Genomic DNA, 21,948 nt, shown 5'->3' on the forward strand with positions numbered 1-21,948 from the left:
TACTACGGTCGGTGGGCGCAAAGGTTTTGTGGCCAGACGCGGCGACGTGAAGCCTAGCGCGATCTCGCGCATGCGCGGATCTAAACGTCTGGCGTGTCGTCATCATGAAAAAGGATAATGCATGCGCACGCGATCACGCTCCAAGCCACTCCCCACGCCCATCCGAACTCGATCCAGCAGACTCCCGATAGCATCCATCAATCCAGCTTCCTGCACTCCGAAGAATTCCCACAGTATGCCCATATCTTGCATGCTGACGCGCTGGGGAAACTTCTGGATCCGCCGTAACGCGTCCGAAACCTCGGCATCTCTATGTCGCAAATTTACATTTGCCACAGTCATGGATGGCACCGGCGGGCGGGCTAAGCACTCGGGGGTCGCGTGCCCTTCCGAGGATGGACGCCCCAGTGCCCTGGCAGTAGCGTGTTAGCATGGGCTTTGTGCGTCACTGGCATGTTTCTTCAGATTTCCATGATATAGGCGTGCGTGCGGCTCCGTTTTCTGATCTAGACTTCCTCCACTACTTTCACCCCATTTTTACGGCCTGTTCGTTTCTTTACTAGATTTACGACCCGATTGAAGATTGATTGTTACGGTTTCTGACAATCATACTGTCGTTCTCACGCGCTTTTAGATCTCTTACCCGCGCTCTCCCCTCGCGACTTCCGCTTGGAACAGCGAACCCGCTTGCGATTGCCGATATGTCGTGGCTCCATCGATTAAATCCCACGCCGGGCTTCCCGCCGCATACGGGACCGTACAAAGTCGGCTCCGTGGATGTAGAGATACCCACAAGCGACCTGGACAGTCCGAGCGCGGATGCGCCTCCTGCGGATCTACCCACTGTCGCTTTCCGCATCTTCTATCCGTGTAAACAAGACAGTAATGAGAAGGCTGTGAGATGGATACCGAGTCCGCAGAGGGAATATATTAGTGCTTATGCGAGGTTTCTGGGGGCGAATAGCGCGTTTGCGAGTGTTTTCTCGTAAGTACCGTGAGATGCGATTGGGGTGAGCATGATACTGACAGTTGTCTAGATTGATGCCACAACTGCTCTATTACATCTCCATGCCTGTACACCAAAACGCCGAACTCCTCGCTCCACCGCCGAAGTCCGATCGATGGCCCGTCATGATGTTTTCCCACGGATTGGGGGGTACACGGAACGCATACTCGCACATCTGCGGGTCGCTTGCAAGTCACGGAATCGTAGTGGTAGCAGCAGACCACCGCGATGGCAGTTCGCCTCTCGCCATCCACCACACACCGGAAGAGAAGCAGAAGACGAAGCGCGTCGACTACCGATCCATTGCGCATCAGGCGAGCACAGAAGTATACGAGGCACGAGACGAACAATTGAAGATACGGCTATGGGAATTGGGCATGGTACACGATGCAGTCTTGAAAATCGACGAAGGACGTAAACTCCATAACGTAGCCCAAGACCAACCCAAGGGAAAGAACCTCCTCAGCATGTTCTCCAACATCCTCAACATCCACGAGCCCGGTTCCATCAGCTACGCCGGCCACTCCTTCGGCGCATGCACGATGGTGCAATTCGTTAAATCCGTCTACCACCGCCCTTCAACCCCAACCACAAGCTACAAACCCCTCTACACCCCCTCCTCAGACTCAACCCTAGTCCAACAAATCACACCCCGCAACTCCGTCACCCTCCTCGACCTCTGGACGCTCCCCATCCAAAGCCCCGCCACAAGCTGGCTCCGCTCCAAACCCATGCCATGCTACGATTCCCCCTCTGGCGGCAAGAACCTGCTAGCCATCGCCTCGGAAGGCTTCTACAACTGGTCCTCCAACTTCCGCGAAACGAAATCCATCTTATCTCCTTCTCCCCAATCTTCGAAACACACAAACCAACCTGGTCCCCACATCTTCTACCCCATCGCCTCAGCGCACCTCTCGCAATCCGATTTCGGCGTCCTGTTCCCCTGGGTCACAACCAAAGTCTTCGGCGCGAAGGAACCGGAACGCGTACTCAGGCTCAACACACGCGCGATATTGCAGATGCTGAGGGAGAATGGGGCGAGGGTTGCGAATACGAGTGCGGCGGATTTGGAATTGGAGGATGAGGCTGGGCCGGCGAAGAGCTGGAATTTGGTTAATGATACTACGATTTTGAGTCGGACGAAGGATAGTGTTAGGGGTTGGGTTAATATTAGTGTGGATGGGGAGGAGAAGAGGGTGGAGGAGAAGGTTATGAGCCCGTTGGAGAAGGTGGGGAGTAAGGGGAAGGGACCAGGGGATGCGGTGGTTGAGGGGGAGGCGCTGGGGCAGGTTGTTGAGGGGAAGGCTTGAGGGAGTGATGCATGCGATGTGTCCATGATTGGGATTGTGAATGAAGGGATGGCGTTTGGCATAGCGTTTTTGTTGTTGTTTTGGAGTAGACATACCCGGGTATATAGAGATGAGCTTGTGAATGATGATATGTTTTTCAGAAAAAGAGATTGTTCCTACGGGAAAGAGACATATCCTACAGCCCGAGACAGTCTTGATCTCTCAATTTTGATCGTTGCGTAGCGTAGCTACATATGCGCGATTACAGACTAGACTTTGTTACAAAACCACTTCCTATTTTTATATACACCCCAAGGAAACTACATATGCTGTCGTTGTGCAACAGACGTATCTGTCGTCGACTGACTAGTTTGCTCTCCTGCTATTCTGATGAGTGAGCAACGGGTATCCTGAGAAACGCCTGAAGTAAACGACAAAGGAAAGTAAGGGAAAGAAAGGGAACGGTATATCCGCCATCACCACCGCCATACCATCCATCCATCAACCCGAACAAGTGTTGCATCTGCCACAAGGACGGGAGAACCGTGTCACACACTCCAAAACAACCCATCTCCCGCCATGAAGGTGTCCGTCTCCGCCTACCAACCAACCCCAACACCCTTATCCTTCAACCGCCTAAACTCCCTACACTCATACTCCGTCGGCCTCTTCGCCTTCCCCTGCCAGCGAATCCCCTCCTGCCCCTCACACCTCTCGAGCCGAAACCGATACATCGCTTTCTCCCTATCCACACACGTATACCCCCTGACCACATAAAGCCCATCGTACCTCAGCCCCAACTCCGGTCGGAAAGGGTTCTTTTTATTCAGTTGCGCAGAGCGAATGACGCGGATGGGGTTGAGTAACTCGGCCGATTTGATCAGATGGGCGGTATTCTCCGTAGGCGTGCCATTGCGTCCTTCGGTGCCAGAGTATTCGATGGTGTCTCCGTTGTCGACGTCGTGGTATGGGTTTCCGCCGGAGAGCACGATGGAGTAAGCGCCTTTGTCGCGCTCACCGTAGATACCGCCTTGGGCTGATCCATGCGCCCCGTCGCGCACTGTGCAAAGCTGCGTTGGCCACCACTGACCAAGCACCAACTCCCCCTCGCCATAGTACTTTGCGGTCGTAGGAAACTGAGCACGGTACGTCTCATCCAGGCGATCACTCGTCCTGTTATCCCCTTTATGCGGCGCAATACCGCGCAGTATATCTTGATTCAAATCGCCTTTGTACCAGCGCTTGTACAGTTGATACGCATCCGCCTTTAGATCCCACGGGAACTTCGTGCCTGGTTTGAAGATGCGGGGTAGACCGTAGTCGGGGCTTAGGGTCATGGCTTTGCGGAGTAGTACGGTGTTGACTTGCAGGTCGATTTCGGCTTTGTGAATGAAATCGCGGATCTTGTCGTAGAGGGCTTCGAGTTCGATCTGGGATTTTCCTGGCTTCTCACAATCTGTCAAGGCCGCTTTGAGGGCTTGGAGGGTTACGAGGGCGAGGGGACGTTTTTTGGTCATGGCTTCCATGCGCGGGTCTTTGATGGTGATGGAGGTGTACCATGTTGGGAGGGATTTTGCAATGGGATACTTGTCGTCTGGATCGTCTGAGACGAAGAGGTCGTTTGATGGCACGATCTCTGATTCTGATGCGTTTGTTGGCGTTGCCGGTGTTGCTGGCGTTGCGGCCCTTGAAGATGTAGCAGCCGACCGCTCCCGTGAAGCGCCTGCAGTCGCTGATTCTGCAAACGTCGCACTCTTTGGCGAGTCCTTAAGAGGCTCCCTCTGCTTCCTCATCGTCCACAAGCTCTGAACATCGATCTGCTCGTTCGTCTCCTTCTCCTGTGGCTTCTTCTGTGTCGGGGTTGGAGTCGCAGACTTAGACGGCGCCTTGCCCAGCTCCTTTGTATTTACTTTAAGCTTTTTAGGCATACCGGCGTTCGGCTGCGGCTTCTTTTGAATCTGAACTTGGACCTTCGACTTGCTCGGCTCCGTCATATCCTCTTTTGCTTTTTCAAAGGTGTCGTCTTTTGGCTTCTGGGAGACGGCCTCCTTCGCCTTGGACTTGTCTTGAACTCGAGGCTGGAGATTCTCTTGGACCTTCGTCTTCTTAGCCGGCGGATTGACAGGCTTCGCACCGGGAGATGTTGGAAGCTTACGCTTTAAACCCTGCTGCGCTGGCTTGATGACCTTGGGCGTGACCGCGATGGTGTCCGCCGCGACAGGTTGCTCCGCATTCTTGAACGGGTTCATTTGATGCTTTGCTCCCAACTCCGTCATCTTCTTGCTCAGAAGGCTCATCCTTTTCTGGTGCTCCTCGTTGTTCGCTTCCTTCTGCTCCTTCGTCTTTTGTAGGATCCTGGCGACGGCTTCTGGTCCAGTACCAGACGCCTTCGCAGCATTTTGGGCTTTCTCCAGCAGCCATGCTGAGGATTTGGGGACTTCGTTTTTGGTCGCTGCCATGGTGTTGCGGTTGATAGTCTGCGAGGTGGGGTGGTCGTGTGTTTGTTTACAATGTCAGGCGCCAGCTGGCGTTTGCCATATACGTGCCGCGCTACCTCTAGGCTGCAACAACGAGGTGCGGGGTAAAAGAGAGGAGCAGTGAATATGGATACTAATGTACTGGTAGATGACGTGGAGTGTAATGGACCTCCGGTACTAATCCGCTGCAGCCTTGAGGCAGCACGCGTGCGGGTAATTCTGAGTCTTCTACTAGACCCTACTAGAAGCTACGATATGTCCGTGGCACACCTGCAACTGTAATAATTATCAACTATGGTAAGTCTGGCATCGAAAGTTAGATTGATGCTGAAGATGAATGGGAGGAAATGGGTGAGGTTTATATAGTATTCGATGGTTGACCGCAAGTGCTCGATGTCGCGGATGCCACGCTAGTCTCGCATTATCGCCGCGTCTTGATTGGCTAACGCATTATCTCGTTCAACATGGGTGTATGTATCTCTCTGAATTTACATTGGACAAAAGTCACAAGACAATGCATGTTGGAGTCACTAATGCCTATAGCACGCATATACGAGGGATGAAAGCGATAACCTTACCCCGAACAAGTATATCTTATGGAAGAACAGTCATTCTTATATGCAACTAATGCATGTTATAGTCAGAGTACTACGTGTCCAGAGGCTATGCAATGCACATATGATTTGATGCAAAGAGTGAGGTACATTAGTCTAGATAAACTCACATATTGATCTCTACATGGGGAAAGGTTCAAGTGAAACAAGACGAAGTATTTGATGCAAGCCTGACCATGGCAGTTATGCCGACACATTGTGATATTGAGTTGTGCCCAGGTTATACAACAGTCTGAAGTATGCACCGCATGCTAAGGCAATGTAGATACAAAACTTGATGTATTGTATACCTTCAGCATAGCTCATCAAAGACGAATCTATCTGTACATCAAACTCGCCATCACTCGAGTATTGAACAAGAAAGAAGATTCAGGGAAACATGCCGCATTTCATTGCACAGCCATATCCCGTCACAGACGACGTGTCTATCTCTACTACAGACATGCACACATACATATCCGTTTAACCCAACACCAAAATATCCGATACAGTACAAAAACCAACCACTCTACTCATCATCACTCTCCTCCTCCTCATCATCCATCTCCAAATCTTCATCACTCAACCCCTCAAGGTCAACCTCCTCTTCCTCCTCCTCATCCTCATCCGCCGCAAACTCCTCTCCACCATTCTTATCATACTTCTCCCCCTCCTTCCTCTTCCTATCCTCCGTCTTCCTAGCCTCCTCGAGCAACTTAGCCTTCTGCTCCCGGCTCTTACGCTGACCCGCCACATACGCGCCAAGCGGACTCTTATCCCACTCTACATCTTTCAAGAACCCTTCGACACCCGCACGGTTATTCGGCGCAAACTCAACCTTATTCCTCTTCTCCTCGACCCAACGGGAATTCGCCTCTAGTTTCTGGACGAGCAGCGCGATGAGCGAGGAGACTTTAGTGTTTTTGTTTCCGGAGCTCTTCTTCGTCATGGCTTTGACCCAGCGCTTTAGCATGACGATGACGGGGAGGGCGAGTTCAGGGAAGGCGATGTTTTTTGTCCAGAGGATGAAGAATTCGGAGAGAAGTTCGGCGACTTGCTCGCCGATGCCGTCTTGGTAGATGCGTGTGCGCAGGAAGGCTTTTGTTGCGCGGATGCTGATGCTGAAGTCGAGGGCTTTGAGGGTGCTGGGCTTGGGGGGTTTCTTCATCTCGGCTGAGTTGAGGACTTCGACGAGGGCCGGCGCGAGCGGGATGTAGGTGGAGGTTGCTTGGGCGATGCGCAGGAGCGAGCGGATGAGTTGGAAGCGTAGGGGGAAGTATTGCGATGTGGGGATTAGGCGCATGGCTCCGAGGGTGACTTGGACGACGGGGTAGATGAGGGGGCGGAGTGGTGAGGGTTTGCCGGACTCTGCTTCGCGGAGGGTCTCGCAGTGCATGGAGATGACTCTTGACCAGAAGTCGAGCGAGTGGACGTACTGCCAGTTGTAGACGGTCTTGTAGGAGTCTTTTGTCTTATTGGTGATGCTTGTGCGTAGATGTATCGCGAGCTGGCGGATGAAGCCGAAGCCTGTGGTGTAGCCAACAGTGGGATCGATGCCCCAGAGCTCGGCTGCGGTGTTCTTCATCAGGTTGATACCCTGGATGGTGTGGATTGTGGTATTCCTCGCGCTCTTGACCAGGCCCTGGTATACCTGCTTCAAGACCGCCTCGCGGATACTTGGGTCCGCAATGACTACCAGTCGTCGCAGAACCAAGAAAGCCGACACTCTTGTTCCATCGTTGTTGGCACTATCCGACCAGACTGATGCGACAGAGCGCACAACCTCGCGCACGACCTTCTTGAAGGACAAAATGTATGGGAGCATGTGAGAGAGCGAGTCCAGTGTCATCTGGAGGGTCTTCGCATCGGACAGGTTCTCAAGGAGGTGATGTATCGAGACGGTATGCGACTTGAGGAGGGGGGTAAGTGTGCGGAACTTCTTCGAGTCGGTGGCAACGCGACTGTTATGGTTAGTGAATATCCTAAAGAAATAGAGTGATTACTGACATCCTGCCTCCAGCGCTCTCCTTGACGGGCAAGTGATGTTGGAGAACCTTGGGTACTAGGTGAAGAGTAGTTACTTGAACCTGGTGGTACACTACATGCTGTTAGTCTGGATCTCATGGTGGGTGTTTATGGACGCACCATCTGGGTCGGTTATGGAGTACTTGTATGATTTAGTAGCCTCCGAGTCGTTCATGTGTGATGCAGCGCGGAAGGCCAAAACGACCTCCTTCATGGCGCGCAGGGAATGTTTGGTCTCCATGGCAGCCTTCCATTTTTGAATTGTCTTCAAGCCAAGCTCATTGCCCGCGTCTTCCTCGTCGTCGAATGCGCTTTCTTGCGCTTTCTGGGCTTTCTGCTTCTTCCTCGGCGTGGCCTCGTCTTCACTGGCAGACAGAGCGTCAATCTCTGCAAGGTCGGCGTCTTCGGCAAAGTCCAAAAGCTCGGCATCGTTCTCCTTGAGGTACTTGTAGAACTCGGGGTCCTTCTCCGCCAGTCCTTCGAGCTGCGCCTTGTGTGTGTCTGCGTCGTCGCCAGAGTCGCTTTCGGAGCCGGACTCGTCGGTGCCGTCGGGCGCATCTTCCATGTCCTCATCAGAGCCTTCCGAACCATCCTCCGCGACTGGTGTACGTTTGCGCTTGCCAGTCTTGGGCTTGGTCTTCTTCTTGCTCATCTCGGGAATCTGGAAACCGCCTTGGAAGAACTGGTCCATGGACATCTCGCCCAGGTTGTCGTCCTTGGCGCCATTCGTCTTGGGCTTCTTCGCGGCTTCTTCCTCTAGGTCGTCGGCTTTGGCATTGTCGCGGGCCTTGCGCTCCTTCTTCTTGGTGTCCATCTGCTTCCTCTGCTTGACTTTGGCGACATCCTTGCGGCGCTTGATGACGTCGCCGAGCTTGTCCTTCTGGAACTTCTTGGTCGCCTTGGAGACGGGCATGTCGGCGGTATTTGGCGGTTCCTCGAGGGCGAGTGGTGTTGTTGGCCGGGCGTGCAGCTGGCGGTTGAAAAACTTGGGCCTCGAAAAAGTTCCAGCGCTAAGGACCCTGCACTGGATCCCTAGCGCCTTCCCCACGCGATGAGCTGCGGCGCATCGATAACACAACTGTGCACCACCCAACTAAACCCGCGACTCTATAAGACAACTAATTTATCGCTATAATGTCCTACGGCAGACAGCTGGCCTACGCGCCGACGCCCTACATTCCGCGCTCCAATCTCTCGGCAACCATCAACCTTGATGAGGTATGACGCGCCTCAGTCCCACTCCGCATGCGCATACTCACTATCTACCCAGGAAGTCAAGCTCTCAACGACCAATGCCGAGCGCGACTTAAACGACTCGCTCGCCGAGATCTACAGCATCATCATCACGCTCGACGCCATAGAAAAGGCCTACCTGAAAGACTCCATCGCAGAAGCCGACTACACCGAGACATGCAACCGCTTGATGAAGCAGTACAAGTCCAATCTTGCCAATGAGACTGTCGCACGAGCATTCGGTGACCTGGACCAGTTTGCAAAGGAATGGCATGTGCGTCATAGCAAGTCTTGAGCTCCTCCAGTACTAGGCTGACACGACTCCAGATGGAATGTCCCCGAGCTATCGAACGACTGCGCGTTGGTATACCCGCTACTATCGAACAGGGACCATCACGATCGGCTCAGTCAGGCGACGTTGCTGACGCCACGCTGGTCGTCAACGCAACCGAGAACTTCATCACTCTGCTCGACGCCATCAAGATCGGGCTGGTGGAGAAGGACACCCTACACCCTCTCCTTGTTGAGATCATTCAGGCTGTCAACAAGGTCACAGATGTCGAATTCGAGAATAAGGGCAAGATTGTGCAGTGGCTGATCACTCTGAACCAAATGCGGGCCGCCGAGAAACTGAGCGATGAGCAGTCGCGCGAGTTCCAATTCGACATGGACCAAGCATACTACGGCTTTAAGACGACCCTAAAGAAGGCTTGAGACGGGCGAATAGGCAGCGTTGGACTATCAGAATATCTGCTTGTGGTACCTGCATCTTAGCCCCGCGGTGGCTAGCTTGGGCCCACGCTGGACCTGGTGAGTACTGTACCCCACCGACCAACAATTTTCCCGCGCATTCGCCATAGTCGCTTCAAAATGTCCATGTTAGATGGTATACATCTGCGCCTTGCATCTACGTGTCTTGGTGCTAAATCCATGTCTAGTCCTTGACCTACCGCAACTCTACACCAAGCCCTCCGCTGAGGCCCTCCTCGAAACCCTCGCGCTCCTTACCACCGCTCCGCCTTCGTGGGAATATACAAGTACAAGGCACACAGATCACGATGGGAAGGCAGTGATAGAGGCGCGCGAGCCTGTAGTTCAGGTCAATCCAGAGGGCGTCACACGATACCTCACGACCATTATCAGTAGCGGGCTGCAATGGATAGAAGACGATGAGGTCAAGGAGCGCATATGGGATCAAGCCAGCGCCCGGCTCAGTGAGCGATCCGGTCGATCTGCCATGAGCACCATGTCGCGCACTTTCCAGATTCCCACCTCGTCCGACTCATTCGAGCTTAAGATCCACGAGCCTGCCATGACAGGCGACGATCTGGGCCTGAAGACCTGGGCTGCTTCCTATATGCTTGCGAAGCGCCTCAGAACCTTCCATCTCGTCTCCCCGGACACACAAAATCGGCTACAAGTGCTCGAGCTTGGATCGGGTACGGGCCTAGTTGGACTGGCAATGGCAGGCTTGGGCGCAGACGTTGTTCTGACGGATCTTCCCAGCATCTGTCCGAACCTGGCCTACAATGCGCAACAGAATCGCGAGGCCGTCAGTCTCAATGGCGGGACAGTCCGCACAGCTATGCTTGACTGGACAAACCCCGCCTCCTGTGAGCCATTGCCAGACGATAACAGTACTGGCGATGACGAGTCCATTCCCGCCAAATTCCCTTTGATTCTTGCTGCAGATTCGCTCTACTCCCCAGACCATCCACGCATGTTGGTCGATACTATCGGCGTTTGGCTGTCTCCGGACGACAACGCTACAGTGATCATCGAGTTTCCATACAGAGACGCTTACTTGCCTGAAATAAAGGACTTTCGCCGCCGAATGCTTGAGCTTGGACTGCAGATAGTGGAGGAGGGAGAAGAGAAAGGACGCGATGACTGGGGCCCGTCCGAGACAAGCGAAGATCAAGACGATGATGCACTCGTGACTTGCTGGTGGTCATGTTGGAAAAGGCAAAATTCAAAGGCCAGCTGAGATATTCCAACCAAGATTGCCGCACATTACCCTCTCAAAAGACCCGGCGAGCTTACACTAAGGCGAAATGGCAAGGTGTCCCACGAACCGGAACATGCGCAATTTGGTTTGGTCATTCGCATAGCCGCGGCGCTCCATAGCGACCTCGGAGCAACGCCGAGATACCCACTCCAGCTTTCCAAGAACAGTGATGCAAGCGCCGGATAATTAATACGGATAATTTGGACAGCTTCCAGACTCCCGCCTGCAATGGAGGGGCATTTCCTAACCTAGGCGGGATAGCTTGCCGCGAGGGCTACCAGGATCCACCGTTTGTATCGTCATTAGCATTTCACCTGCGCGTGAGTTTTGAGTGGACGTGTTCTTACTTATTTCTTTCCCAAACAATTGACTCTATAACGATTGCGACTGAAACTTGAAATTCTCACAATACTTCACGATGGCGACACAAACAGCAACCCAGAAGGTATAGCTTGACTGCCCCACCATGCCCCTCCAAACATGCGATACCTTTACAACCACCATATGAATAGTCTGAACGCTCCAACTAACCCACCCCCAGAACCCCTCCTTCATCCTCAAAGCCAAAAACGAAGTCATATACGAAGACCGGCCCATCCCCACCCTCCCCTCCCCCTACGACGTCCTCGTCCGCCCCCGATGGACCGGCATCTGCGGCTCAGACGTACACTACTGGGTCGAAGGCCGGATCGGGCATTTCATTGTCGAGAAGCCGATGGTGCTCGGCCACGAATCCGCCGGCATCGTGCACGCCGTCGGCGACAAAGTCAAGAGCCTCAAAGTGGGCGATGAAGTCGCCATGGAACCCGGTGTCCCCTGCCGCCGCTGCGTCCGCTGCAAAGACGGGAAATACAATTTATGCCCGGACATGGCGTTTGCGGCGACGCCGCCGTACGATGGCACGCTGGCAAGGTATTATACGCTGCCGGAGGATTACTGCTATAAGTTACCGGCGAATATGAGTATGGAGGAGGGTGCGCTTATTGAACCTACCGCCGTCGCCGTACACATTACGCGGCAAGCGTCTATCAAGCCCGGCGACTCTGTTGTCGTATTCGGTGCTGGGCCCGTCGGTCTGCTGTGCTGCGCTGTTGCGAAGGCGTACGGCGCGAAGAAGATTGTGACTGTCGATATCAACGACGAGCGGCTCAACTTTGCGCTCAAGTACGCGGCGAACGCGAGTTTCAAGTCTGCGCGAGTGAGTGCGCAGGAGAATGCTGAGAATCTGGTTAGGGAGTGTGAGCTGGGTATGGGCGCGGATGTTATTATCGATGCGAGTGGGGCGGAGCCGTGTATTCAGACTGCTATTCATGCGTTGAGGATGGGGGGGACTTATGTTCAGGTATGTTGTCACACCCTCACACCCTCACTTAACCACCACATACCCCCTTCCCCCTTCCCATCCCTCCACCTACCTTACCATCCTCCCACCATACTAACACTTGAAACAGGGCGGCATGGGCAAACCCGACATCAACTTCCCCATCATGGCCATGTGCACCAAGGAGCTCAACGTCAAAGGCTCCTTCCGCTACGGCTCCGGCGACTACCAAACCGCCATCGATCTCGTTGCTGGCGGCAGGATCAGCGTCAAAGAGCTCATCACGGGTAAGGTCAAGTTTGATGAGGCGGAGAAGGCGTTTGCGGATGTCAAGGAAGGGAAGGGGATTAAGATTTTGATTGAGGGGCCGGAGGGGCAGTAGATATGATGGTTGAGGGATGGGGAGGCCTTGTTTTTCTGTGGGACGATTGTAGTATGTAGTGTAGCGGTACGTGGGGGTTCTTGTGACCAGAATGGCGGCTACGGCTGTGCCAGGGTGTTTTTTGTAGAGGGTGGGCGGGTTGGTTGGATGTCTCTTTAAGAATATGATGTTATGACCTTACTTGAACTTACTATTGCTCTCCCATTGTTTGTGTGGATGGTAATTCCCAGTATCGTATCCTCTCTTCTACCGTTTATCATGGGTCATGTCAGTACATGTCGGCACTTTTGGAAAGAACACACAAACAAGAAATTGAACTACGTCACATCCAAGCTGAGCAGGAGACAGATGATACACAGGTAGTATGAACGATCATGTTCTCAATTTTGCTAAATACCGTCAAACAGACGAGCTCTCCCTCAAAAAAACGCCAATATCTAAATGCTGAAATGCACCTTCACACCAACCACCGCCCTTCATCGCCATCATCGTCATCGTCATCGTCATATACATCATAAAGCAACCTCCCACCAGCCAACTCCCCTATCCACACCTAATCCAAACTCTGAATCTGCACCTTAATACACCCCGTCTTCGGATCCGCCGCCGTCTTAAACGCCTCAACCGCATCCTCAAGCTTATACCTATGCGTAACCAACTTGCTCAAATCAATGACACCGCTCTTGTACAACCGGATAGCCTTGGGCCACGTATTGCAGTAGCGGTACTGGAACTGCAGATCCACCTCGCGGGTACTCAGTCTCATGAAAGGAATCTTCATCTCGTTCTTGCCGACGCCGATGACGAAGACTTTGCCGCCGAACTTTACGGTTTGGATGGCGGCGCAGATGGAGGATTCTACGCCGGTGCATTCCATGGCGTGGCTGGGCTCGACGCCGTCGGTTAGTTTGAGGATGGCGGATTGGAAGTCGGTGGCTGAGTGGCTGAATTCGACTTTGTGGGTTAGGACGCCCGGGACGAGGGTTTTGGCGAAGTCGAGACGGCCTTGGTCGATGTCGGTGATTACGAGGGGGGTCGCGCCAGCCGCTTGACAGCACAGCAGTGTGACGAGGCCGATGGGGCCGGCGCCGCAGACGATGGTGGGGTCACCTAGGCGGATGTTCGCGCGGTCCATGCCAGCCAGCGCAACGGAAAGGGGTTCCAGCATCGCGCCGTCTTCGAAGGTCATGCTGTCGGGCAGCTTGTGGCACCACATGGCTGGGTGCTTGAGGTAGCGGCGGAGCAGGCCGGTGACGGGTGGTGTGGATAGGAATTGGACGCGCTCGCAGCCGTTGTAGCGGCCTGTGAGGCAGGGCTCGCATTCGCCGCAGATGATGTTGGGTTCGATGGCTACGCGGTCGCCGGGCTTGAGGTGCGTGACGGATTCGTGGCAGGCCATTACTGTGCCGGCGGATTCGTGGCCGAGGACGTGGGTATCTTCTACGATCATGGGTCCTATGCAGCCCTGGAAATCGAGTTAGCAATTGTTCGTTCTCTGTGTAGTTTTGGAAGCTTTGTGCTGCCGTCAAAACCCCAAGGGCGTGGAAAACGTACAGCATGCCAGAAGTGAATATCACTCCCGCAGATTCCCGTGCTCTTGACATTGATAAGAACCTCGCCTGGCTTCAAATCACCTCCTCTTTGAACAACCTCCAGACTGGGTTCCGCCTCCGCGACCCAGAGATCATGCGCGGGGTTGGTGTAAACACCGATATTAGCCTTTGACGAGAACTGAACATCCGTGCCGTTGCCATTAGCCTTGCTAACACCGTTCGTCGCCGGCGCAGCAGCAGCCTCAGTATGTGTGCCGTTCATCTTGGTCGTCTCTTCTTTGATGTTGAGTGATTGCTTAATCTCCGACGCCCAGCTAGTGAAGAGGGGAAGAGAAGCCATGGAACCAAAGGCACGAAAAAGGAACGTTTAAAGGTATGCAATCGCAAGGATGGGGATGATGCAAGAAAGGTCCGATAGAAAGGGTAGGTAAACAAAAAACTGGGGGGGACAACCGCGTCAATAAAGATCACCTGGCCACCTTTACTTACTCCCGCGGCCCTTCTTTTCTGCCTGTCTGCAAGCGTACGCCTTTACCGCTTGGTGCTTGCCAGCATGTACCTAATCCATTACTATAACCCAGACTTTACCCTTCCGCTCCTTCGCAATTGGTGCGGGGCAACCACGCAAACCGCGCCCGTGAATAATACTTCCATTCATGAGAACGTCACGCCGCCCCGCCATGGCAAGTTGGAGGAAGAACCCCACATAGTCGCGCATCACCAGTCTTTCCACGAATGGGAGGGCAGACAAGTCCGCAAGAAGGGGGCAGGTACGCGCAAGTATCGGCTTCCCAGTCTGGCAGTTCCGCGATGCAGTTGGACCCCTTCTACGTTTCCGCCGCGAAGCTACGTGGTGGGGTTGGAGGTAGGCGGCTGCAGCTATACTGCTTCTGGTAGTGTAACCTACACCGAGCCTCCGAGACTAGTAGTACTGAGAAGTCGGATTTCACGATAGTTGGAGACGTGATGTTGAGTGGAGAAAAAACATGCGTAAACCATGAATAGCGTTTGTGTAGCCTCGGCTCGTGACCGATTCGGGATGCGGATGGAAGTATTTGTTGGTGTGTTGGCTCGGCGCGTTCACCGATTGATGGGTTCTAGATGCGGCGGTTAGGTTGTCACGCAGGTACGGTGTACGACGGAAGGATTGATATGTCACGTTGGCGCAGACAGACAATGGTAGTTAGACTATTGCTGTTCGTTCGTTTTGCTAGGTGTCATGTCACTTATGGAGGAATACACATGTTGAGGAAACCGGGGCGCGTACCTCGTCATCGCATGGAAGTCGCGAACACCACCTGCAAACACCCTCGTCTTCTCCAATCCCGAAGACGTACATCATCGCAATCCACAGAACCACATCAGCCTATAGAACCGCCCACGCCGCATGCACATCACACTTCCCGTCTATTTCCATCCCCGCGGTCTCCGGTCCGTCTTTTGCTGCATGACTGCGCCGCAATATGTGGCGACTGGCGGCTTGACGACGCGCATCGCGCTGGCAGTTGCCATGTATATCCAGGTACACGCACATCGATAATACATGCATGAAGAAAGAGAAAGCAGTGGCAGAGAATTGTTCTTGAAGGAAGACGGAAGAGTTGTCGCGCGCGCGTAGGTATTCGGGGTAAGACAGGCAGGTGGCCTTACAACTACACACCTACACACCTACACTCTCCTTCCCAATCCCATCGGAGAATGTATCGACCCATCATCGCACCACCTTTATTCTCTAACATCACAGCTTTGATCCTTTGTTATAGCTGCCCAGATATTCAGAGTGGAGAGGTGGGATTACTATGGTGGTGCTAAGAGGTCTTGTTTCACCATGCGCATGGTTCGGAAGCTCGTTGTACCGAAGCGAGGCTGCAAGGGACAGAGATGAGGCGAATAGAGGCGTGGTGCATGACTGTTAGAGGTGAGATTGAGTAGGGTACTTGGGTGGAGTGAGTGTGGTTCGATGGTGGGATGTGTTGGAGGTTGGACGTGCTTGGTGAAGGCTTGTCTTGCTTGGTTTTGGTTCGTGTGATCGAGTCTCTCTAGGAGGTACGAGTAAGTATCAACAACACATCAGACGTTCAACACATGCGTAAAAGAAACTGGAGGCATGATAGAGGTTTTCAAAAAGTCTAGTTTCTTTCTTTCTTTCCTGTGCATAATCCGCATATTGTAGTAAGAACACATGAAAATGGAGTGTACCCTTGGGTTACTACTCTGAAGGCTAATCGTAACAAATACACATCAACCTAATATACGCCTTGACATTCAACCTCGCATACAAAATACACATTCTTGAACAACATCGTCTAGAAATGCTCCTTCCAGAACTTGAAGTTGACCTCCTGGCATGCCGCCTGCTTACACGCCTTCTTGATGTCGCGCGCCGCAACGTTGGGACCGCAGAAGTAGACACCGACCTCTGTGCGTAGCGTGCTTTCCAGACCGTTCATGTAAGTGCGGTCCAGGATACCATCGCGCATACCGCAGAACAGGCGTTGGAAGTCGGGACGACCGAAGTTGGTGCGCGACTTGAGTTCTGTGAGGGGATCCTTGTCGGTGCCTACAGAGTTGAGAACAATGTTTTGCGCAGTGTTGACGTCCATTTTCTGGGTGAGGTAAGTGTGGATGCGCAGGAATTGGTCGCCATCTGCGCCGCCAAGGGACTGCGCTTCAAGCGATGAGAGGAGGGTCTGGAACCATTCGAAGGATGAGGTGTCTTTGCAGACCCAGATGAATTCGACACGGCGTAGACGCTTGGGTGGGTTGGGGCTGAGACGGAGGTGGTAGATGGACTTGAGAATTGAGGCCCAGGGTGTGACACCAATACCGGTTCCGATGAGGACTGCGACTTCGTTCTCGAAAACATCCTCTGCGGGGGCTCCGTAGGGTCCGTCGATGCGGAGAGCGGGCATCTTTTGGCCGTGCTGAAGTGCGATCTCGTACATGCCCATGGGGTCGAGCTCGTCGTAGAGCTTGGATTGCGATTGACCAGCACCGAGAGCATCGGCAAGTGCGCGAGTGAAGTCACCAACCTGGCGCACGTGAACCGAGATGTACGGGTCGTTGGGGCAGGAAGTGATGGTAAATGGATGCCACTGGTGGTAGCTGACATCCGGGCAGTTCAGGAAAAGCCATTGTCCGGGCTTGTACTTCATGCTGGGCTTGGTGAACTGAATCTCAACGGCATCTATTCGGCATTAGTGCAATCCTTCGAACACAACATTGATGATCTGCTTACCGTATGGGTGGCGAACAACCTTGACGATCTGGGTCTGGCGTCTGCAACGAATCTCACGGTAGAGACGATCGAAGAGGTAAAGGCCACCTCCCACAAGCTCCCATCGCCATCCTTCGTAACCAATGCAGTGGGTCCAGAAGTTGTCGTGGTCGAATGGCGAGAAAGCTGGAGCGGTATCACGAACGAAGCAGCTGGTCGCGTGTGTGTACATGCCGAGCAGGAATGGGATAAACAGGTGGTGAGTGTACCAGAAGGTCTCGAATGATTGTTGGCGAATCCTGTGGTGCGCCGTGGTGTAGATTAAAAGCATGCACAGCAACATGATGTGGCCTGTGATTCCACCAGCCTCGGCGTAATGGATTTGCAGCGCGATCTGGGGTCGGACCTGCACACGTTCGACGTTGAAGAAGCTGTCTTTGTTAGCAAAGTCAAGCTGGGTAAGATGCATATCAACTCACTTGACGTAATGCGCCGCTACGTGGAGGATAGTGAAGAACAACATGGCGTAGGCGACTTGTCGATGGAACCATTGAGACTCATCAAGCGGCAGTACGCGCACCTTGGGACGGAGCCATCGGAGGATGTTTCTGCACATTGGCATGACGATGACCATGGTGTCGACTGACAGGACAAGACCTGCACCTCGAGATACCCATACTGAGTACTGCAGAGCGTTAAGCGGTGCTAAACGTGCGTCACCGGCTTGTTTCCACCTGACTAAAGTTAGTGGTCGATCGATGATATGAGTAAGGGCTTCCTACCATCCTATGCCGAAAAGGGCCCAATGGAAACCCCAGAAGAAGATGTGAAAGAAGAGTTTTTGTGGCGTAAAGAGCCTGGAAAACGATGTGCCGCCGCCGCCCATGGTGAATGATCTTCCGCGGTAATCGGTTGTGTCGTCAACAAGTCCACCTCAGGCGTGCCGTTCAACGGTGATTATAGAAAAGATTAAAGAGTATACGCGTGGTATAAGCGAACCCAACCAGGAAATAAACGATCCAGTCGAAGTTCGACCCGGCCAGCCAGATACGAAGTGAAGAAAAGAATGTGGGTGTCCCGGGACGAGCGGAGTGATGTAGAGAGAGAGCGCGCGGATGGGGAGGAGGATCCAAGGCTGCCGGGAACCAAGGGTATTAGAATGTCAAGCCTTGGGAACAAGCCGAGTCAACGTGCGCAGATCAGGTGCAGATAGGCAAAGCCGTAAAACCTGGGTAGAGCGGCACGCTGTGCTGAAACCGACAGGGCCTGTTCGGTACGGATGTGGCTCAAACCGATGCCCCACGAAGGTGCCGTATACCAGGAGCCGTTAAGCTGGATGACAGAGGTTATGACTAGGGAGGGACGTGATGCAGAGGAAATCCGGTGGCGCCAAACCAGAATGGGCGCAAGGTCGGATTTTGAGGTATCGAAGTTGGGGGAGGGGTTTGCTGCTATGCGCGAGCGGCTAGTGTGTGAAGAGCGTCTCAGACTTGAAGCGCCAGGCACAGAACCATGTTTTCCTTGCAAATGCGGTCGTATGTTCGGAGCTCAAGATCTTCAGTTGCTCTTGGATAATGCGCAGTAGGAGTGCAGTGTATGCCGGCGAGTGGCGAGGCGATTGCCGTTTCGCTAGTGGGTTTGTTGGGGTTGGTGTTCGTGAGGCTGCGAGGCTTGCGAATCTTCACGATCTACAACTGTCAAACTTCAGACGTGAGTGCGATCTGACAGATGGGCCTGAGCCGCGTGGTAGGGTTTCGGACGGTATTTCCTGAGGGGTGCGATTGACCGTTGGCAGATGGGCTCCGATTCTTTTGATGGGGTTCACGACGGATAGGCGAGGCGCGCTGAAACGATGCACGTTGGAAGGCGGGTCGTAAAGGGATAGGAAAATCAGGACGGGTATCTGAATGAATCGCTGAAAGTGGTATTCGCTACGTTATGTCGTTAGGTTAGATGCAGAGGCTGGTAACTTTGGGATTGATGACTGCAGTCGCGGAGGGGATAGCGTTGGCAGGTACGGAAGGTACGCATTGGGGTGGCGGATCTGGTTCTAAACTACCGCCCCTTGCGCAGAATACTGCATCGAAGACGCGAAAGACACATGGTAGGAGCCTGTTGTGGCTTTTGCGTTAGAACCGCCGAGGCTTGAATTCATCGCTGTTGGAGGCTCTCTGTGCTCGTGGTTGGTAGCACCAAATCTAACGGGCGAGCATTGGCGTGGCGCACACGGCCAATCAGGGGCTGTCTCGAAGCGCTCGAGGAACCCCCACAAAGTTTGAGCCCGCTACTGCGCTGTGCTGGCTGCATGTGTACAAGATCTCGCCTCTATTTTGGGACCGTCTCCATCGTACACGGCTCGACGGACGGCAGCATGCGAATTGCCGGCCTCGTGGATGGCCGACGATATGAAGAAAGTCTTGTTAGTCCCGCCTTAGGCCGTGATATGGGAAGCGGTGTGCAGTGCGAAGAAAGCCGAGAGAAGTGGTTCTCGGCGAAATGATGGATGCTGAGTGATGGTGGAGGGCTAGATTCTGGGCTGTCTTCAACTCCGACATCTGGATTACACTATCATAGATTTCCCAATTGGGAAGCAGCGTAAACAGATGCCACGGCCGCGCCTTCCTTTTGCTCGCCGTTAACCAAAGCACACCCGCAGAAAACAACATCAGGCCATTGTTCTGCGCTCAACCACACATGCCCTCTGATCGACAGCTTGTGAACCACGTTCAATTCTCCGACAGGAGCGCTGCCAAAAGCTTCACCATGAGTGCGAACTGATACCGAACGAGTATCGTACCACTTTGTTTTGCGTCAACGTCTGCCATGGCTGCCAGCCCCCACCGTGACGGCATTGACAGCCACGAGGGCATCTGAAGTAAACTTTGTCGTATGATGTTGTTTGATGAGCAAGCCTGAGGAACCAGGAGCGAGCTTCGATATGATCTTCCATGCAGATGACTGATCATCATGCGCCAGGTTTGCGGTTGGAGTACCTGAGGCACAGAACAGAAACCGGGACTCAGGCATCCGTCGGGACGGATTATCTGAGTGCTGCCGTGCCGCACGTGCGATGGCGATATCTGCGGAGAATTACCTATTCGATCAGAGTGGCCGATTGTTCGCACTGCGCTGGTTTCATGGCTATCGTGTACGTCAGAGCCAGCGGTAACGCGAATCGGCTTGCGTAAAGGCGTTTTGCAAACTCTTCGCCGCCACCATCAACGAAGTAGCGGTATAGAATTAAACCATGACCTGAATAATGTCTCCGCCGAGAAACAGTCACCAAGTCTTAGACAGATGCTACAAACCACGTGAACGCGAAGATTCACGCCTAGCTCCGCCCTCGCTACACTACCTTTGCCAAGCTAGCGAGCATCAGCCGTTCATAGGATTGATAGGATAGACTAAAATGGCGGCGCGATCCAGGATACTGGCACCGTGGCTGCAGAGAGGCTGGCGTCGCATGCAGCATCACAGCAGCCCAGCCAATCGCGCGGCCCACACGCCCAATCGTCCACGAAGCGGGTCAAGCGGCTACGAGCAACCATCTCTCCCCCCAGCGCGCGCCGAGCCAGAAGAAGAGTGCGACCAGGGTGCGCGATGCAAGGCCCTGGCGCATAAACTGTCTCTACAATTGCGGTCGACACCCGCTGTCGCTCCCGATATACTGACACGCCTCACGTCGCGAAGCTCAACGGCAACACCACGCTGCCTGAACACCTAACACGCCTGATACTCGCCTACGCCTCAGCCCACCATAACTGCTATCCACTATACACTCCACTCGAGTTGCTCCGTGCCTGATCTTCCCAGAAGCCTTACCGCTTTCGCCACGCCTGCGAACCGCCCATCCGCGACCAGGTCAGTGTCTATAACACAAAACCTCGCCCTGCCACACCCAAGCCCATCGATGCTCATCTGTCGCTGAGGGACTACTGGTAGTCGAAGGGACATTTCCACTTTCTTTTCTTCATTTTTTCTATTTGCCCTTATTTTCTCACCTATACGACCGCGGGCTCGGTTTATTGCTCGTATCCTTTCTTTATAATACCCGTATTTCGACAATGGGCAAGTTAATCAAGAACCACTGGGCGCGCCTCGTCATCCTCACGGCTGCTGCGTGTAAGTCACCACATTCACTCTACCCCACCTTACTTCCAACAACGTACTAATTCGGAACTCCAGATCAAATAGGAGCTGCACTCGAATGCTTCTTCTGGCCCAAGATCTTCTGGGACTTTGCTACCAAGAACCTCGATGGCGCCGTAAAGCCCATCCCCGTACTCCAAGTCATCAACATGATTCTCGGCTTCATCGGTCTAGCATGGGAATGGCCATTGCCACTGCTCGCTGGCACAGGACTGCACCGCTCGATTGAAGCGCGCCTGATCATCTACCCGCTCAGTGCGCTGTGTGCGCTCTTGATCTACCAAGGCACCAACTCGGGACTCTACTACATCATCGGCATGGGAGCGTACTTCTGGGCGTTTAGCGAGGGCGAGGTATGTACCATTCCATGCCTATTAGATATCGACGTACTAACGTTATTCAAGGTCGTCTGCCCCGAGCCATGGACTCTCCCCAAGCGTGGTTCCACAGCCCGCAAGATGACCGCATAGTCTGGCCCTTCCGTAGACAGCAACAATGCACCTCAACTTCGCTTCTCAACAAACTATACCCCACACACGCCTTTCCATGTACAATGTCCACGTAGACGACGTACCACTCCCAACTCTCTGGCAGACCACCCACCATGATTTAGCGATTTTCCGGAACCGCCCACGAGCGGAGGCGTTCATACTCAGCATCTAAGACGAGCAGCAGCATTCATCTCACGATACCAA

General features: G+C 53.6%; 8 protein-coding genes across 8 annotated transcripts; 4 read left to right on the forward strand and 4 right to left on the reverse strand.

Annotated features, from left to right (window-relative positions):
* Positions 1–701: 701 nt before the first annotated feature.
* On the forward strand, positions 702–2,316 carry J4E86_005031 (uncharacterized protein; the record flags this gene model as incomplete). Its single annotated transcript, XM_051445567.1, has 2 exons — positions 702–985; positions 1,038–2,316. The coding sequence occupies 2 exons, from the start codon at positions 702–704 to the stop codon at positions 2,314–2,316; spliced, it is 1,563 nt and encodes a 520-aa protein (XP_051303664.1).
* Positions 2,317–2,894: 578 nt separating this feature from the next.
* Positions 2,895–4,754, reverse strand: J4E86_005032 (uncharacterized protein; the record flags this gene model as incomplete). The annotated part of the gene is made up of 1 exon (XM_051445568.1): positions 2,895–4,754. One exon carries the CDS (start codon positions 4,752–4,754, stop codon positions 2,895–2,897), a length of 1,860 nt encoding a protein of 619 aa, XP_051303665.1.
* A 1,140-nt stretch (positions 4,755–5,894) lies between these two features.
* J4E86_005033 (uncharacterized protein) lies at positions 5,895–8,303 on the reverse strand (the record flags this gene model as incomplete). The annotated part of the gene is made up of 3 exons (XM_051445569.1): positions 5,895–7,326; positions 7,373–7,463; positions 7,511–8,303. The coding sequence occupies 3 exons, from the start codon at positions 8,301–8,303 to the stop codon at positions 5,895–5,897; spliced, it is 2,316 nt and encodes a 771-aa protein (XP_051303666.1).
* Positions 8,304–8,524: 221 nt separating this feature from the next.
* On the forward strand, positions 8,525–9,337 carry J4E86_005034 (uncharacterized protein; the record flags this gene model as incomplete). Its single annotated transcript, XM_051445570.1, has 3 exons — positions 8,525–8,608; positions 8,661–8,897; positions 8,951–9,337. 3 exons carry the CDS (start codon positions 8,525–8,527, stop codon positions 9,335–9,337), a joined length of 708 nt encoding a protein of 235 aa, XP_051303667.1.
* Positions 9,338–9,493: 156 nt separating this feature from the next.
* On the forward strand, positions 9,494–12,334 carry J4E86_005035 (uncharacterized protein; the record flags this gene model as incomplete). Its single annotated transcript, XM_051445571.1, has 4 exons — positions 9,494–9,509; positions 9,562–10,559; positions 11,173–11,973; positions 12,083–12,334. 4 exons carry the CDS (start codon positions 9,494–9,496, stop codon positions 12,332–12,334), a joined length of 2,067 nt encoding a protein of 688 aa, XP_051303668.1.
* Positions 12,335–12,887: 553 nt separating this feature from the next.
* Positions 12,888–14,227, reverse strand: J4E86_005036 (uncharacterized protein; the record flags this gene model as incomplete). The annotated part of the gene is made up of 2 exons (XM_051445572.1): positions 12,888–13,799; positions 13,889–14,227. The coding sequence occupies 2 exons, from the start codon at positions 14,225–14,227 to the stop codon at positions 12,888–12,890; spliced, it is 1,251 nt and encodes a 416-aa protein (XP_051303669.1).
* Positions 14,228–16,193: 1,966 nt separating this feature from the next.
* J4E86_005037 (uncharacterized protein) lies at positions 16,194–17,990 on the reverse strand (the record flags this gene model as incomplete). The annotated part of the gene is made up of 4 exons (XM_051445573.1): positions 16,194–17,074; positions 17,126–17,535; positions 17,584–17,838; positions 17,887–17,990. 4 exons carry the CDS (start codon positions 17,988–17,990, stop codon positions 16,194–16,196), a joined length of 1,650 nt encoding a protein of 549 aa, XP_051303670.1.
* Positions 17,991–21,168: 3,178 nt separating this feature from the next.
* Positions 21,169–21,723, forward strand: J4E86_005038 (uncharacterized protein; the record flags this gene model as incomplete). Its single annotated transcript, XM_051445574.1, has 3 exons — positions 21,169–21,226; positions 21,290–21,606; positions 21,658–21,723. 3 exons carry the CDS (start codon positions 21,169–21,171, stop codon positions 21,721–21,723), a joined length of 441 nt encoding a protein of 146 aa, XP_051303671.1.
* Between the last annotated feature and the right edge of the window lie 225 nt (positions 21,724–21,948).

Source organism: Alternaria arbusti (genome assembly GCF_024043155.1).
Source record: "Alternaria arbusti strain BMP 1465 chromosome Unknown scaffold_5, whole genome shotgun sequence".
NCBI classification, from domain to species: domain Eukaryota; kingdom Fungi; phylum Ascomycota; class Dothideomycetes; order Pleosporales; family Pleosporaceae; genus Alternaria; species Alternaria arbusti.